Genomic DNA, 18,880 nt, shown 5'->3' on the forward strand with positions numbered 1-18,880 from the left:
GAGTCCATTCCAACTCAGAGTGACCATATAGGACAGGGTGGAACTGCCCCTATGGCAGCGCTTCTCAATCTGTGGGTCACGACCCCTTTGGGGTCAAATGACTCTTTCACAGGGGTCGCCCAATTCATAACAGTAGCAAAATTACAGTTATGAAGTAGCAAGGAAAATAATTTTATGGTTGGGGGTCACCACAGCATTTGGAGGGAGCTGTATTAGAGGGTCGCGGCATTAGGAAGGTTGAGAACCACTGCCCTGTGGGTTTCCGAGGTTCTTTACAGGAGCAGAAAACCTCCTCTTTCTCCCGCAGAGCGGCTGGTGGTTTCAAGTTGCTGACCTCGCAGTAACTACTACTACCCTGGAGTTCTGACCCCTGGAAATTGTCAGGGTCTCTGGTAGGTAGGCCACAGCGTGTCATTTGGGGACCCTGCATCATCCCTGGGGTTCTGGCCACTGGTCGGCTATGTATGACACAATGTGGTGTGCAGACATTCCACGTGGAGGTACCCCGGCACCAAGGGGCGCACTTGGCACCAGACTGGGGTACTGTGGCCGAGGTCAGATGGCTCACTCACTGCCCCTCTCTGCGGTCTGTCTCAGTATCAGGATACTCTTCTCTCAGGTCCCCAAGGCAAAATCCCAAGTAAACCCGGAGCATGTCCCCTTTACTCCCATATTTGTCACCGAGTCCTGACCCCACTACTCTCTGAATGTTCCTTGGACCCATTTCCCTCTCCCCTGCTTCAGCTTTAGCTGAAACCCTCCATAAAACCAATTCCACTGTTGATTCTCACTCATCTAGAGGGTTTCTGAGACCTCACATCTTTATGGGAGCAGAGAGCCTCCTCTTTGTCCCAGAGAGCAGCCAGTCAACCTCACAGCAGTTCAGGGCCTAGAACACAGTGCCACCAGTGCTCCTTAGGGAGATAGAACCCAATCCACTGCCATCGAGTCAATTTCAGCTCATAGCAACCCTGTAAGACGAAGTAGAACTGCTCCTAGGGGTTTTTGAGATGATGAATCTTTATGGGAGCAGACTGGTGGATTTGAAATGCTGACCTTCCAGTTGGCAACCTGCGACGCCACTGGGACTTGGCTTAGATCAGGCTGCCCTAATGTGCTGTGTGGAATACCAAGCACCACAACCAACTCTGTTGCTGTTGCATTGATTCCAAATCAGACCTGGGAGGGCAGACGAGAACTCCCTAGGGTTGTCAAGGCTGTCATCTGAGCAACTGACCATTTGGCCTGTGTGCTTAACCACCATGCCACCAGGGTTCCTTGCTGAGGTGGTATCTTTGCTTTATTTATTACCAGGTCTTTCATCCAAACTCCCTTTACCTTTGAGAGGGCCAGGAACTTTCCTAGCTCGCAGTCTAATCTGGTCATAAACCTGCTTGAAACCTCTGTCAGATGTAATTCCGGCATTTAGCCTACTGTGACTCCCATGCACCCTCTCCCTTCACAAGATGCTCCCTACCCCACGCAGTGCCCCAGGGTCGCTGGTGTATCCAAACCCCCCCCTCCCCCAGCCCCCCCTTGACCAATTTCAAGTCCCACAACCTCACAGCACTTTATTCCTTGAAATGTGGTGCAGGGTTAGTCTGAAGTCTTTCATGTGGCCTTCTCTGGTGCCTCCCTTTCTGTTTCCATGGGCCCTGGCTGCATAGGGTTTGGCCCCTTTCTCCCGCCTTCACTTTCTGCAAACTCTGTGAGGGCAGATTTGTTGGCATAAAGTGAGTGTGAAATAGCACCTCTGTCCCGGTCGCCCTGAATCGACTTGCTAGCATGAGGCTCGTGTATGCATGTAAAGTAGGAATCAGAGCGGTCCAATTGGAAAAAACACTTCCTGAGTAGCAGGGTGTGCTTCAGGGGCATGCAACGTCTTGATCCTTAAACCAGAAACTTATTAGTGTGCCTTGCTAAAACAATAAGTATTTTCTTATTTGAATTAGAATCTTTTACTAGTTTTTGTCTGCTTCTGTTTCATTTCTTCTACTTTTTCAGAATGTTTTTTCCTGACATCCTCCTATGTTTTTATTTCTTAATAACTCTTATAGTCCTTCCTTCCTTTTCTTTTTAACATGTATTTGCCTTTTTTCCTTCTTAGTTGTTTAAATGGAGAAATATCATTAAAAATGACTCTAGGTTCATGTTTTTATTGGCCTAACCTGCCTTCCACGTTTGATTTGGGGAATACTGTTTTTCATGGTGGGGGCCCATTTTTAAATAGATTTACAGCCCCTCTGTCTTTTTCACTTTACTTTTCTTTCCGTTCTTGAGTTTGACAGTGAGAAAAAAATCAATAAGGGTTATTAAAATGTAGTTCATAATCATTATTATTATCTTCTATAGATTGTTTCTAAAGGTGAGTCTCTTGTTAATCCAACCTTTGGAGGTCTAGGGCATTCATTTCCTTTATGAGTATTTTTTTTGAGATTATTATTAACTTGAGTGTCTCCTTATATAATACTGGGAAACCTTTATCCTTATCTCACTAAGAATGTCAGAATAGACACAGAGTCTTGGATGTATGCATTTATTCTGACTGCCATCTGTTTCGGCCTCTCTCCAGCTGCTCTGTGCTGAAATATGTACTTGATCTTAGACACTGCTTTAGTGGATTCAGATTTTCAAGTGGCTGATACATACACATGAGGGAAAAAAGTTCAACGATGCAAAAATGGATCTCAGTGAAAACAGCAAGTCTCCCACTGCTGTCCCTAGCTGCCTATATCCTATGCAGGAAGATGAAGCCACTTTCCTGTTTTCTTTTTCATATTATTTCTATATATTCTGCAATTTATGTATCCAGGCTTCATTGTTGTTCATGATTTTTTTTACTGATACGAAAGCTCTGTGATGGTGTATTCTTATAGCTCAAACTGTGCACATATTTTCTTAAGATCAATCTCTCAAATTGTGGGTCAAAGGGTGTGTGTGTGTGTACATAATTTGGTTTCTTTGGCATGTGTATTTTTAAGGATTTGTATGCTTACCGTTAAATCCCATACAGATTTATTGTGAAGTTTTTACCGTACTAAAACTATATGGTAATGCCAGGAACAGTTACGGTAGTACATCATTTTTAGGGCTTTACAAACAAGCAGTTGGCTGCTAACCAAAAGGTCAGTGGTTCTAATCCACCAGCCACCTCACTGAAGAAAGAGAGGATCTCTGCTTCCATCATAATCTACAGCCTTGGAAACCCAATGTGACAGTTTGCTTCTGTCCTGGAAGGGCCTCTAGTTGGAATCAGCATTGGTTTGGGGAGGACCAGAGTTAACTGTACCTCTGTTGCTTGAAACCAGCTTCCTTGTAGGTCATTGTTTTCTATTCTTGGTCTTCCCCAAAGGTTCTCTTAAATGCTTTCTTGAAGCCTCAAAAATGGAGATGACAGGAACAACTGGTGTGTCCCTGAAGCGTGGGTCCCTTGCCGTGGAAGATGAGAGTCCAGCTCCAGGAGAGGAGGTCAAGAGACAGAAGGTCTCAGAATGCTGTCTGAGCAAAGACCAGGACCAGCTAGAGAGTGACGCTCTCCCCTGCAGGGAGAATGTACCTGTGGCAGCCGAAGCTGTCAGTGCTGGGGAAGCTAAGAACCATTCTGAAGCTCAGTTGGAGGAGGAGGAAGAGGAGGAGGAAGATGGCCTTTCAGAGGAAGGTGAGGAGGAGGAGGAAGTGGAAAGTTTTGCAGACATGATGAAGCATGGACTCACTGAACTTGATGTGGGCATCACCAAGTTTGTAAGTTCCCATGAAGGATTCTCAGGAATTTTAAAAGAAAGGTATGTTTAGTTTATGTATAAGATGATATTCGTTAAATTTTGATAACTAATTAGTTATATTCTTTTCTTTAGAAACAAAATCAGCCTTGTATTCTTCCATTTAGCGTTCTCTATTCCCAAGGATCATTGGCATGGATGGCCAGAAAGAAGCAGGACAGGGAGAGCTGACCAAATGAGTGAATGTCCTTGAGTTGTTAACATATCCTTTGTGCCAACCACGGCCAGTCCTTATCAAGAGGAGTTCCTCCCCACACCTCTCTGAGGAATAGAAGTAATGTCCAGAGGTCATGCATTGTTCATGTGTAAATGAGTTCCCATCATTTCTTTTGAAATCGTTTTCAGTGATTTCTAGCTCTCTCCCGAATTAGTCATACAGCTGGTGACTGGGAAGTGCCACATCTCACCATCGGAAAAAAGTTGTCCTTAGAACAAGATGGATTTGTGCATGAATCCCAGATGAGCCTCTAGTTATTCATCAGTTCATCCTTTTGAGCCTCAGTTTCCTCATCTGAAAAATGGACTATAACACCACCTTGGGGTTGTTGAAATCCTTTTCAATGATGTGTGTAAAGTAGTTTGCTAAACATAAGCTTTGGCATAGTTGATAGTAGACACGATTTCTAAAGTGCTAGGAATGACTTAGGGACCCTGGTTGCATAATGGGTACGAGTCGGGCTGCATTCTGCAAGGCCAGTAGTTTGAAACCACCAGCCACTTCGTGGGAGAAAGGAGGCTTTCTATTCCAAGAAAGAATTACAGCCTTGGCAACTCACAAGGGGAGTTCTGCGCTGTCCTACCAGGTTGCCATGAGTTGGCATCTACTTGATGAGAGTGAGTTAGGCTTTGTTTCTGTTTAGGTTGATTTAATTAGCCACTTAGAGTATTCTATGATTTGCAGTAGTGTGGATTATATAGCTACTCTGTAATGTTAGTAAGCTTTTATCTGTTCATTTCTCGGAAAGAATGCCCTAGATAAGAAGCTCAGAGGGCCTTTTTGTTAAACTTGGATACAAAGCCTTAGCTACGATGTGGCACAGCATTTATTAGGAAACCAGAAATGGCTTTAATTTGAATCCTGTTTGATAGAACAGGAAGACATAGCGGGGTAATAAACTTTGACCTCAAGTTAGTAGGAAATGAAGGGTCTGTTCTCTGAACGTTGTGTTTTCTTTCCACCAGATACTCTGACTTCGTTGTTCATGAGATAGGAAAAGATGGGCGGATCAGCCATTTGGATGACTTGTCTGTTCCTGTGGATGAGGAGGTAGAAGTAGTTCTAACCGAAGTCATCTTCCGTGTAAAGTAGCATTTCTTGAGGGGAGAAAGAGGGAACCGATCACAGTGGTCGACATATAACCCCCTCCCAGGGGGATGAACAACAGAAAAGTGGGTAAAGGGAAACAGAGGTCGGTGTAAGACATGAAAAAAAAATTATTAAATTATCAAGGATTCATGAGGGAGGGGCTGGGAATGGGGAGGAATGAGCTGATACCAAGGTCTTAGGTAGAAAGAAAATGTTTTGAAAATGATGATGTACAAATAGATGGATGGGTTGTGATAAGAGCTGTAAGAGCCCCCAATAAAATAATTTTTAAAAGAATCATATTCCAGAACTGTGTTCAATATAATCTCATTTACTTAAAAAAAAATCACATTTCCTAGAGATGGTAGAAATACAGAGCTTTCTGGCGTCCAATTCCATGTTTGACTCACTGGGAGTTCTCACGCTTGTTTTAAAGGACCCCTCAGAAGAGGTGTTTACGGTTTTGACAGCCGAAGAAAAGCAGCGTTTGGAAGAGCTCCAGCTTTTTAAAAATAAGGAAACCAGTGTTGCCATTGAGGTAAATTGTGCAAAAATACATGAAAAGATCCTTGAGGGTTTTGATTGCTTCTTTCTAGGTGGATGCTGAAAGGTAGCGATGTTTAAAGATTACAGTGGGGAACAAAAGGGTGCAGTGAGCTTTTCCTCTTTGATCTGAAAGGGGAACCAGTACAGGTGGACCTCATTGTCCTGGACTTCACTGTATTATGCTTTGCAGATGTTTCATTTTGTTGTGGTTTTACAGATTGCTAGTTTGTAGCAACCTTGGTCAACAAAGTCTATCAACTTGTGTATGTTCATTTGTACATTTGAGATCGCTCGGCACAAGGCAGTCAAGATAGATGACCCCTCAGAGACCCTGACAGAGGAGTAAGGGTTCCCAGCGGATATGGGAAGTGAGATGGGGGCGGGGGTGGTAGAGGAAGGGGGCGAGAGGGGAGTGATAGCATTGATGACTGTATAGTCCCACACGATGGGATTGAACAACAGAACTGTATGGGAAGGGAAGGGATATCCTGGAATAAATGAGATATGTCTATAAAAATATTTAAAGAAGAAAAGTCTATCAACACCATAGTTCCAAAGACATATATGTGCTCACTTCCTGTCTGGATCACATTTTAGTCGTTCTCAAGATAATCCCACACTTTCTCATCATGCTCTTAGTAGAGTAGTCTTATGCAAACATGGCATTTATGTGCACTGGGAAACCAGAAAACTTGTTGGACTCACTTAACTGCAATATTCAGTTTATTGTGGTAGTTGGGAAACAAACCTGAGGCATGCTTGTTCAGATAAGCCCTGGGGGGAAAAAAGTTACATTTTTGTTCAAAAGTTTCTCAGTGGCCTCAGACTAACAGAGATCTAGTCATTAACAGTGGCACAGCCATTCTACGTAGTGTCAACTAATAGTGTTGGTCGTGGATTGAGGATCTCTGGAAAGTGGAGACAGGAGCTGAGGGCCTGCCGGTGGCTGCTCAGACGAACGGCTGCTGCTGCTGTTCATGAGGAGAACTCAGTTAAGAAAGACTAGACTACGTGCCTTTTGAGAAAGCCTTTAAGAAAGCTTCCAGATTCATGCTGTTCTATAGAATTACAATGCAAGCCTCGTGTGTAACTCGTTTTTTCTAGCAGCCACATTCAAGTAAAGAGAAACAGGTTGCGTTTTAAAATGTGTTTTATTTACTCTCATATATATAAATATTATAGTTTCAATCATTAAAACTTGCCACATGTTTCACATTCTGTTTTTCTGGAGTTTTAGAAATCCAGCGTTTGACACAACAGCACAGCTACATGCAGACTAGCCACATAGCAAGTGCTCAGTAGTCACGTGCAGCTTGGTCCCTACTCTGGTAGATGAGGGCAGCTCTAAGCGGTGTTGTAGCAAAGTAAATGTGGCACAAGATTTTCAAAATTTCATTTCGTGTAATACTCTAAGGAGTTATCTTAAATCCCCCCTTCCATCACTTTCCATTAACAGACATTTACTGTAACTTCTTGGAATTCATTGTGTGCCTCCAATATTTCTTCCGCCTCCTGCTGTAACACCCCAAGCACATGACCCAACTGTAAGCCTGTTGCCATTGAGTTGACTCGGACTCTCGGTGACCCAGCTGAACAGACTAGAGCTGCTCCTACGGTTTCCACGGCCTTACATCTTCATAGAAGCAGTGGGTTTGATCTTAGCATAGTGCTTTAGCCACTGTCCCACCTGGTTCCTATTATAATCTTAGGGCTCGTCAGTCCTTGGATTTACCCGTGGACTAAATCTTCCACAGTACCAAAGAGTATAATCCCTCAGAGCAGCTCAGGCCTTGCCCTGGTTTCCTTTGTGCTGTGCGGTGGTGCATCTTAGCGTTGTAATACTACATTTTCCTATACAGGCAGCAAAATTAACTACCATCTTAAAAACCATGGTTATACCACCTACTGAAAGTTTCCCTCTTTAAAGGGCATAAACTCATGGCAAGTTTATCTGTAAAGTAAGATTAGACTTTGAGTTCTATCATCTAGCTTCACACATAACACACTATGATTCTACCTCACACCATCAGTAATTCCAGATCTAGACTCCCTTGTTCATAGGAAGTCTTTTATCTATAATTAACTTTTAAAATGTTTTTTAATTTTGCTAAAGGACTGTTACATTTAGCCGGTGATAGTTGTCATAAATCTCCGTGTTTTTTAGTGATACGTGAAATCAATTTAGTGGGTCTCAACCAGCTTTTTTTTGGTTGTTGTTGATGTTTTAAAAAGGAATAGAATAAAATGGAAAATGTTATATCTCCCCCTCCCCCATTTGTTAATAAGGCCCAAACCCAAAAAGCAATTGTCAATGCTGCCTCATAGTGACCTTTATAAGACAGAGTAGAACTGCCCCTATGAGTTTCTGAGGCTCTGTTCACTGGTGTAGAAAGCCGGTCTTTTTCCCTGGGAGAAGCTGAACCCTAACCACCACACCACAGGATTCACTCTTTAATAAGACATATTTAAATATCTTATAATGAAGCTTAGAATGTATATACATTGGTAATTATTGAATCACAATGCAAAATTTATTTCTTAGGTTGAGACACACCCCCAAATTAACCACTGTGTAACTAATTTGTGTTTTGCACCCTCAGGCTAATATTCTTTTCAAACAAAATAAACAATGATTCTGCATTGAGTGGAATTCAGTGTGAAGCAGGTGTAGATCCAACTATTTGAGGGAGTGTATTCCTAAAGTAAGGCGACCAGATTTTAACATTGGTAAAGCGGGACAAAAGCGGGACACCATTGATAAAACTCATATCCTGGCGAAATAGCCACATGGCAGCAGAAAACTGTATACCCTGGCTTGTCGTGCATTCTTTCCAAAAATCAAGACTTTTTAAAAATGCCGCAGGATGCGGGAGAATTTGTTAAAAATGGAGACTGTCCTGCCAAAAGCGGGACGTCTAGTCACCTTATCCTAAAGGCCCTGCTCTCCCACCCGGCATCCGGGAGCCTGAGGTGTTTCTGTAGCAGAGAGAGACCACCGAGGTCTGATTGCTGGCTCAGGAGTCGGACAGCCTGGCTTTCAGCCAAGCTCTGCTGCCCTCCAGTTTGTGATCTCAACAGCATGTTTGTTAACTTCGAGGAGCCTCACTTTCCTCCTCTGTCAATAAATAGATTGATGATGTGACTGGGATATTAGGATTACATGTGAAAAAGAATGTAAAATTCCTTCGTCAGGTAATGTATACATGCTCAACAAAAGGCTGTTAACAGTTGTCATGCTGTGAAATGCCAGTTAAAATAGTTCTGAAATCGAACCCCTGCACTGTGATTTTGCATAGTGAATAAGATGGGTTGTGTTTTCATAATTCATTAGTATCAGTTCCCTATTTGATGTTTGTCCGATTTGTGTCTGTGGTTTTGATAGGTCATCGAGGACTCCAAAGAGAAAAGAACCGTCATCCATCAAGCTATTAAATCTCTGTTTCCAGGACTAGAGACAAAAACAGAGGACCGAGAGGGGAAGAAATACATTGTAGCCTACCATGCTGCCGGAAAGAAGGCCCTGGCAAGTAAGTGCTGGCAGTCCTGGTGATGAGACAGCCCCTGCTGCTCATGTTGTTCAATGAGGACACGAATCCTGTCACTCCTTCAGAGAAGGAGACATTGTCATCGCGGTGGCCAGAGCACACTGTATGTCTGGTTTGGAGCATTAGGTCTTTCGTGTGAGCCAAGACTTGCTGAAATGATCGTGGTGTCTGAGAGAGAGCCTGAGGGATGGACATGACAGGCTCTCAGAGAAGCAAAGTAGGCCCAGTGGCAATTCAAGGAAAAAGAGGCAGAGCTGTTGTTCGTTTTATGTTCTTAATGGAGAAAAGAAAGCTTTTAGACAAGCAAAACATATCCACCACTTATCCCAGGGGCATCTCTTCTGCAAGGTCCCTGCCCCGAAACAGCTTCTGTTTTCCAGCTGAGTGTCGTGAGGGCAGAGGGTAAACAACAACCCAAAGCCTCCCCTTCTCCTGAGCCCATCTCATAGGTACCATTCACTTGGAAATGGTAGGCTGTCCCTGGGCCATTTTGATACTCACATTCTACTATGGTGGCACTGTGGGATAAGCATTGGGCTGCTGCCCACAAGGTCAACGGTTGAGAACCACTCAGCCACTCTGATGGAGAAAGATGAGACTTCCTGGTCCCAGTAAGATTTATAGGTTCAGATTCAAGGTCCCTATGTCAGAATAGTAAACTCAGTAGTAGTGGGCGTGGATGTATTTTCTACAGCCATAAACATTTCTGTTTGCATACATAGAACCTGGAGTGAAAGTAGATAAAAATTTCCCTGTCAAATCAGCAGATAGTATTTTTTAAATTTTATTAGGGGCTCATACAACTCTTATCACAACCCATATATACATCATAGTGTAAAGCACATTTGTACATTCATTGCCCTCATCATTCTCAAAACATTTGCTCTCCACTTAAGTCCCTGGCATCAGGTCCTCATTTTTCCCCTCCCCGCTCCCCCCGCCCTCATGAGCCCTTGATAATTTATAAATTATTTTGTCATATCTTGCCCTGTCCGACGTCTCCCTTCACCCACTTTTCTGTTGTCCGTCCCTTAGGGAGGAGGTTATATGTAGATCCCTGTAATTGGCTCCCCCTTTCCACCCCAGCAGATAAGCTTTTAATAGAAATTATAGTAGAAAAAAAATTATATCATCACCCTCCTCCCCTCCCCTGGATGATCCAGTTATCTCAAGGTATATTTGTTGGAATAAAATAAGAGTATGGAAGAAAAACTGGTCAAGGCATGTGCTACATAGAGGTTGCCCATGGTCCCTGGGCTCCAGGAGGGACACCTTGATCTAAGGTCCCCAAGACCTGGAAGAAGAGCCAGACAGGAACAAAGGGTGCTCTGTGGATGAGACTGGTGTGGAATCCATCAGAAACGGTATCCCAGTAATCAAGAGTGCTTTGTCAGTTTTCTCTCTAACTGCATGAGAACTGTGGTTACAAACTCTTAAGGCTTCATTCATTTATAGTATTATCTCCTTTAAGCTGATCACATCCAGCCTGGACATCATGGTGTGCTAGTGAGACCTGTTGAGCAGTAGGGAGGGGTGGGGATCGGAGGCCACGTCAGATCTCAGGGTAGCAGAAGCCCAAGAGATGAATGGAGGGATGTGCTGTGGAACTGCTTCAGGGGCAGGAGTTGTTGATCACGTCTCAGACCAGTAGCTAATGACAGGGATAATGGATGTTTCTTTAATTTCCAGGCCACCTATGTATGAAACATTAGCTTAGCTGCTAGCTCAGCCAGTGGGTGCTCCATGAGAGGATGAAGCCCAATAGAAAATGACTGTTTTTTCAGTTCTCCCAAGCTTGGTGTACGGGTAGTAACTCAAGATGTCTGGGAGGAAAGTTGATTTGTCGCCAGCAGTGGATACCCTGTGATATTTGGTCTTCATTCTCTCAGGGAAGCCTGGTTAGAAAAGCATTTGTAGCGGGAGCCCTCTGCACAGGAATGACACAAAGACAGAGAGACTTGCTCTGCTTAGTGTGGTCACAAGGAAACTGATTGGAAAGGGCAAGCCATTTCCTTGATTGGGTGCTTGGAAGAGATTGTCTTTTTTAGAGAATACCAGGTTTTGTGATCCGCAGGGAGGAGAGCTGATGGCATGCGTGGGCCCAGGTGGCTGTTCACGCCTCTCCTACCCCTTCCTCTTATTTCAGTGGCTGGTGCCAGCCCTCAGCTGTCCCATCTTCATCTACATTTCCAGTGCTTTATTCTCACAAGCCACTTCCTGCCTCCCATCCCACCTTTTTTTTCTTTTTTTTTCTCCTATAACATTTTACCTTAAGATTTTTCAAGTGACATGCTGAGCTCTGTGTGGTGTTGAGGCACTGTTCCCCTAAATTACTGTACAGGTTGAAGTGTGTACATTTCAAATCTTTGTAGACTTCAGTAAAAATTGTCCGCCATGTGTTAGGTGGAGACTATTCCTGGTCTCTGGGCTCCCAGGAGGGACATCTGGGTCTAGGAGTTCCCAGAGACTGGAGGAAGAGCCAGACAGAAACAAAGGGGGCCCAGTGGGCAAGATTGGTGCCATAGAATCTACCAGAAAGGAGACCTCGGTTATCAGAGTGGTCCCCAGTAAAAATGCTGCATAAACAACTCCATTAATCATTAGTTTTTTATAAAGATGAAGCATTATTCCATTTGCTGACCTTGAAGGAAAGATGTAATGCCCTAAATTTGCATAAGTATGACAACAGCTGGCCCTCAAAGTTGGGGTGATTAAAATAACGCAAACCCTGAGTCTCGCTCACATATAAGGGAAAGCAAATTATTTCCATGAGTGCCTCTCTGAGACCATGTCCTCAGAGAAGCTGCCCACCACATCAAAGCTCAGACCCTCGCAGCAAAGGGGCTTCTCTGAGTCCAGGATGTGGTCAAGCCTCCTCAAAGGCTGAAGTCCAAAGATTTGATCTCTGGTCATTGAATTCATAATTATTGATTCTGATTCTCCAGTTCTAAATAAGTGTCTTTTTTTTCTTTTAATCGTTTTATCGGGGGCTCATACGGCTCTTATCACAATCCATACATACATCAATTGTATAAAGCACATTTATACATTCGTTACCCTCATCATTCTGAAAACATTTGCTCTCCACCTAAGCCCCTGGCATCAGCTCTTCACTTTTCCTCCTCCCTCCCGCTCCCCCTCCCTCATGAGCTAAACAAGTGCCTTACGATCATAATTGCATACTTTATCATGAATACCTTGCAATAACGTACGCATGAGGGAAAATGCTATAGCAAGGAAATAACTCTGGAAATGAACTGATGCCCATTAGTTCGTTGTTGCTGTTGTAATCCACAGAGACGCTGTGCACAAAAGAACGGTCCTGCACAATCCTCACAGCTGTTGTGATGTGGGAACCCATTGTTGCAGCACTGTGTCAATCCATCCTGTCAAGGGTCTCTCTCTCTTTTTCGCTTCCCATCCCTTTACCAAGCATGCTGTCATTTTCGAGGGACCGGCCCCTCCTGACAACATGTCAAAGTACATGAGACGAAGTCTCCCCATCCTTGCTTCCAATGAGCATTCTGGCTGTACCTCTTCCTCAGACAGACTTTTTGTTGGTACACATCATTGGTGTCCTTGCCAGTTCATGCAGAGGCAGTGTGCGTGAACATGAAGGCAGTAAATCATGGGTCCGTTTTCCGATATGAGGTCCCCAGGAGGTGTAGATGATAACATGCCAAACTGCTAACCAAAAGGTTGGAGGCTCTAGTCCACCCAGAGGCACCACAAAGGAAAGGCCTGGAGGTCTCATTCCGAAAATCCACTATTGAAAATCCTCGGGAGGACAGTTCTCATATATCTGTGGGATTGCATGAATCAGAGTCATTTCAGTAGCAACTGGTTTTTACCAGTTTTTCAAATAAGCTGGAATGAGAGGACAGGAGAATGGTTAAGTGGAGAGCTTATTGCTTTGGTTTTTAAGAGGGGAGCTTTCTGTGTGCACATGTGTGTACAAACGTGTAGATATATATAGGTGCTGAAGATGGAGAGGGAGGGAGAGTGGGTGATAATTGGTTGGGCCGGAGGCCTGCGGAATCTGAAAGGCTTGGTGATCAGGGGTGCTGTGTTAGTCTGGGTTGACTAGAGAAGCAAATTCATAGACACTCATGTGTGTAAAAGAGACCTTTATAACAAGAGCAATTAAATATTGAGAACAAATTCTAGCCCAGTCCAGATCAAGTCAATAAGTCCAGTATTACCCTATGTCCATAAATTCTTCTTTAGACTCAACGCAGCCATGCAATGATGCCAAATTCAGCAATATCACAGGCTAATGGGTGGAAAGTCTTGTGGATCCAGTGGCAGTGGAAGCATCTCAGCACTGGCAGGGGTCTCATGTGGCTCCTTCAGCTCCAGGGCTCTAGCATAGCTCCATGTGTCTTCTACACAGGACTGTCTTGCAATCAGGAAGTGTTTGTGTGCCCTGCCACCTTGGTGCCTCCAAAGGAGGTCATCAAGCTGTGACCTGATTGACAGGCTAGACTCTACCCCTCCACAAGTTGACATCAGATTATGTAGCTATCACAAGTGCAGTAGTGGGAGTGGCCTTGGGAAGGAAGGACAAGTGTTCTGCTTGCTGCCCCCTCCTGCCTGCTCAACTCTGGAGTCACAGCATTTTTCCTTTTTTTCTTTTTTTTAATCATTTTATTAGGGGCTAGCATTTTTCCTTTCTTAATCTTGAGGGGCTCTCTGCTCCATACATGACCCTCCTCAAACTTCATTCCCCTGTCACCTGGTCTCCATTTTTCTAGAGCGACCGTGTCAGACCATGGGAAGGAACATCACTTCCTACCACACCAGCACGCGAACTTTGTACATTTGCACTGTACAGCAAAATCTCTCTCCCCCCACCCCACACCCCAGCAATTTTTTCAAAGTTATTTCAAATTCACTTGAATTGTAAAGCCAGCGATACAGCGTTGCCTAGAGGTCGGAGCTTCATAAAAGTTGCCCAGGCTATGCTGAAGCTCATGGCGTACCAGTGACTCAAAATGCCCCCATCACTCAGTGCCTCTGCTGACTGCTTTGTGTAGAAAAGGGACCGGTCTCACGGTGGTCTTCGGGGGCATCGTTGCCTGCATGCTCACTGCTTGGGCTGGCTGTCACAGGATGCATGCTACGAGCCAGACTCCCTCAGCTGTCTGCGTCTCTTCAGATGCAACGGCATTTCCTTTTTCATCCTTGTGCCTTACTCTGGCTCTGGCCGCTGTAGGTGATTATGGATACACTGGAAGAGTCGTGAAGGGAAAACTACTTATGACAAGTGGGTCATTAAAAACCGTTTATTGAAGACGTTTTTAAACAAATCGATAGAGGAAGCCGTGTTTAGAACCTGTGTTCCAGCTTCACAGTGATCGGTGTTCTATTGTTTTTATCATATCTCTCCCCCTACTTTTTCTCTCTCCTGCTGGAGGAGTTTAAGGCAAATTCTGCACATCATTTAATTTCACTTCTAAATGCTTCCTGAGCTTTGCTTCTAACAACTAAGGAAGCCCAAACTTACAACAGACAACAAATAACAACCCTCCCCAACAAAAATAGCAATAATTCCTTAATACACCTAAAACCCAGTCCCAGTCTGTTTTCCCCTGATCACCTCAAAAATAGCTGTGCTGTACAGCTGACTTGTTCAGATAAGAACCCAAACAAAGTCAGAGCGTTCTATTCAATGGTCCCCTAGAAAATATCTTTTCATCGGTAAGAATTTCTCATCTTAGAGCACTGCTGTCCATAGTGATTCTGTTTTTTAAAAACAAATACACGCTGTAAACCCAGTGCAGGAAACACATAAAACTTAGAAAAGCACAAAGCAAGGTAAGAAAGGATGGCTGACAGTCTCAGCACCAGAGAGAATCACAGATCGCGTTTGGGCCTCTGCCCGTTCATATCTCAGGAGGTACACATTCAAGGGGGGTGGGCATTTTGTACCTAGTGTTCACCCCTTGACTGCATACAGACTGTGGGTACACACAGTGCAGCTTTGAGGACAAGCTAACATGCTCCTTGTGAAGGGATTGGGACAGGCAGGCTTGTTCTTGTAGGTGAGTTTGTGACTTGTCCACTGTTTGCCTCTGCGACATCCCATTGTTAAATGTCTAATTGGCTGTCAACCCATCACATAACAACCAGCTGCTGTAGATTTCTTCAGCATCACTTTACCATGCGATCATTTGCATGTTCACCTCTAAAGCACTGTACTATTCTGTTCAGTATTATGAATTAAACGTTGCTCTCTTGTGCTCTCTACGCTGTGCATTTGGACAGAGGTCAGAACTGCACCAGGTAAGAGCGGTTGGTGTCTCACGTAGACAAAATGAAAATGCCAAGGGGAAGTTTTCTCACAAGTGCTAAGTAGAGCAGTGTGAAAACAAACTATCGTTCCCCCTCACAGTTCTCCTCAAGGACTTTATGCCAAAGGATTGTTTTCAGGACAGAGATGGAGGAACCTATTTAAAGGAAAAGGACTCTTGCTAGGGACTGTAGGGAATATTTTTTCGATTTTTCCCTCATGGGAGGACACAACTCAAGTGAATTAGGTAGGCTGTTCAATTAACTGCAGTTCAGGGACGCACGAGGCTCGTGTCTGTTGTGCGTTACCTGGGAGTGCCATTGTGGCGGACGCACCTTTCTCCAAGGGTGGGATCTTTGAAACGCCACTTGAGTAGCTGAAGTTCAACTTTGGCTATGTGTTAGTGGGCATTTTAGATGATACCGCAATGAAGTTGTTCGATAAGCGAGCAGTGTTCAAAGTCGGTCTTGAGAGGACTGCCCCTGTCCGAAAGAAGGGCACAGTCTGAGTCACTGTAGCTCAGAGTTCACATTTTAAGTTCCCTTTCCAAGGACTGGTAATCAAGTCTCTGTGTCAGGCAGCTATTTGCAAACCGCAAAGCAGTCGCTAACCGTTCATGATGGACAAACTTTGGACAAGCTGAAGGTGTTCCTGAGGCAGCTCCTCACTAGCTTTATTTCCACATGTGCCACCATAAGGCGGCACCCAGCATGAGTAGCGTGAACACTGGCTTGGGAAGATGGCAAGGCTGTTAGATTGTGGTGTCCCGGTTGATTCAGGACACCACTGTGTTCTGAGGGCTAGGTATCTCGGCTCCCAGTGCTGGACCACCGCCGGGAAACCTGCACCTCTCCCAACTCTCACCTGTCAGCAGACCACCTAAGTTGTAGGTATTTTTCATTCCAGGTCCCTTTCAGCCTTTGATTTGAAATGTGGAAAGATCATTATTCAATGTAAGTATGCAATTCTGGAAAGAGTAGTCCTTATAGTTCACACAGCTGTAACCACAGAACCTATATGTCTTCTGTTGGACTAGAGCAGACTTCCCACTAGCAAGACTCTAGACCAGAAAATGAGCTTGCAGGGTTTCATGAGACAACACTCAAATCACTTTTACATGGTACACGTTAATTAAGTTTCTTTCTTTTTTTTTTTTCAAGATCCAAGAAAACATTCTTGGCCGAAATCTAGGGGGAATTACTGCCACTTTGTATTATACAAGGAAAACAAAGACACCATGGATGCTATTAATGTTTTGTCTAAATACTTAAGGTGAGTACCTCGTTCCTGTGCTGGTACAGTCAGAACACTGCCATCTCTTCCTCTTGCTGTGATGATGAGCAAGAAAGAAGCATGAGCAGAGAGCACGCGAGCAAAGTTACCCCCAAATACAGTTGTCCCGGGCAATAGATGGGTCAATTCTTTCAACCCCTGATGCATATTGTCAATTCGAGATGGATGTTTTATAGGTCAGTAATTTAAATGCAGTTGAGAGTCCCCAGTACCTCCAGCGGGAATGAAATCAGTTTGCTCCCTGAAGCCTACATGTTGATTTGGGTACAGAGATGGGCGGTCGGCAGCTCTTGTTGGCGGGAGAGGGGCTAGATGGAAAACATGAGGCCTGCCCGATTGCCTCCTTGGATGCAGCAGAGGCCGAGGGGTGGACGTCTTACTTATTTATTTATTTTAAATAGAAATGGGCATAGGTGTCAGCAAATCTGTGTGCTGTGGAAATGCACTTTCCGGTATCTGCTTAACGCCACTAAATCACGGTGAAATCAGACCCAGTTCCATGACAGGTCCTTTGATTTTATCCAGTTTACTAGGTCTCTGCACAGGACCGAGCCTTGGAGAACAGACGGTCAAGCGGGGGCTGCTCCGATAGCTGCCGCTGGCGACACTTGGGGTTCAAGATGGCCTTACTATTTTGCTCTGGTTTTTTTCCTGTTGAGATGGAGCAGTCAAGTTTATAAAGTACCTCTAAATGTGTTCATAATCCAATTGATCCTGACCCCCATTTGGCATTTCTACACAAAGCAAAAGGAGCCCTGGTAGCACCAGGGTAAAGCGCTAGGCCAGGCTGCTGAGCAAAGGGTCAGAGGCCAGGCTGCTGAGCATAGGACAAAGATGTGGTAGTCTGATTCCATGAAGATTTTCAGCTTAGGAAACTGTGGGACAGTTCTGGTTCATCCTCATGGGCAGTGTGTGCTCAACCCTCCTGATGCTGCAACCCTTTAATACAGCTCCTGATGTTGTGGTGACACCCCCCCCACCATAAATTTATTTTTGTTGCTACTTCATAACTGTAATTTTGCTACCGTTAGGAATTGGGCGACCCCTGTGAAAGGGTCATTTGACCTTCCACCCCCCCACTCCCACCCCAAAAGTGGTTTCGACTCACTGGTTGAGAACCACTGCTTTAGGATCACTATGAGTTGAAATCAACTCCATGGTGGTTGGGTTGATTTTTGTTATTAATTTTATACAAAGCAATAACTGGAGAACTAAAGGAAAGTCTCCACTATCATTCGTTTCCAAAAAATTGAAGCTACAGAAAATTTCAAAGTGGCATTTAGCTAGAGTAAAATCTTCTTAACTTTCATAGTTGTGTGGAGCCCTGGTGGCAAGTAGTTACACATTGAGCTGCAATCTACAAGTCATCAGTTTGAAACCACCAGCAGCTCCAAGGGAGAAAGGGCTTTCTACTGTAAACAGTTGTAGTCTCAGAAACTCAACAGGGGCAGTTCTGTCCTGCCCTATAGGGTTGCTGTGAGACAGTATTGGCTCGATGGCAGTGAGATTAGTCTTTCAGTTTCCTAATGCATATCATCTAGTGGTTGCATGTGCTCAGCAGGAAGTATACTGCTCTGCGCAGGCCCCTGGCAAGTCATTTAGCAGTGTCAGTCACAGACAGCTTCAATGTTCTCAGTCAGGCGCTGCTACGCAGAGGCTTCTTCAGGCCGCTTTAAAAACAAACAAACAAACAAACAAAAAAACTCTTAGCTTGCATATTTGTTTTCCTGACTAAACGTGATCGAAAAGTTTCCATCATTCTCAGTTCTGTTCTGATTTATGTATTGTATCTCAGAACTTAAATGATGAGATATGTGATTTCATTTGTTTTCCCTGTCTTATCAGAGTCAAGCCAAACATATTCTCCTACATGGGAACCAAAGACAAAAGGGCTATAACAGTTCAAGAGATTGCTGTTCTCAAGTAAGTCGAGTGAATGTGTTGGGGTTCTTTACTGGAAAATTCCTAGCGCGGGGTGTCAGAGTTCTCGGATTTACGGGAATCTACCTCTTCTCTCTTCAGACCATGTCTACCGATTAAAGACATTATTTTTCTGTTTTTCCCCCCTGCATCTCTGCATGCTGTCATGTTTTAACGGAAGATTAAATTGCATTCATTT

The 18,880-nt window shown here is 44.2% G+C and overlaps 1 protein-coding gene across 3 annotated transcripts in view; it reads left to right on the top strand.

Annotated features, from left to right (window-relative positions):
- PUS7 (pseudouridine synthase 7) overlaps window positions 1–18,880 on the top strand; it is a 57,982-nt gene that overhangs the window by 11,230 nt on the left and 27,872 nt on the right. For 2 of the 3 annotated variants that reach the window (XM_045288975.1, XM_004702600.3), the window contains exons 2-7: window positions 3,353–3,782; window positions 4,962–5,046; window positions 5,522–5,623; window positions 9,014–9,158; window positions 16,629–16,740; window positions 18,607–18,684. In XM_045288975.1, the coding sequence (XP_045144910.1) occupies window positions 3,385–3,782; window positions 4,962–5,046; window positions 5,522–5,623; window positions 9,014–9,158; window positions 16,629–16,740; window positions 18,607–18,684 (920 nt within the window). In that variant the 5' untranslated portion in view covers window positions 3,353–3,384. Of the gene's footprint in view, window positions 1–3,352; window positions 3,783–4,961; window positions 5,047–5,521; window positions 5,624–9,013; window positions 9,159–15,443; window positions 15,462–16,628; window positions 16,741–18,606; window positions 18,685–18,880 lie in introns of all 3 variants that reach the window. The other variant, XM_030885227.2, reaches the window with a different exon arrangement.

This window comes from Echinops telfairi, unplaced genomic scaffold (assembly GCF_000313985.2).
Source record: "Echinops telfairi isolate 266 unplaced genomic scaffold, ASM31398v2 ScPeMD7_23;HRSCAF=83, whole genome shotgun sequence".
Taxonomy (NCBI): domain Eukaryota; kingdom Metazoa; phylum Chordata; class Mammalia; order Afrosoricida; family Tenrecidae; genus Echinops; species Echinops telfairi.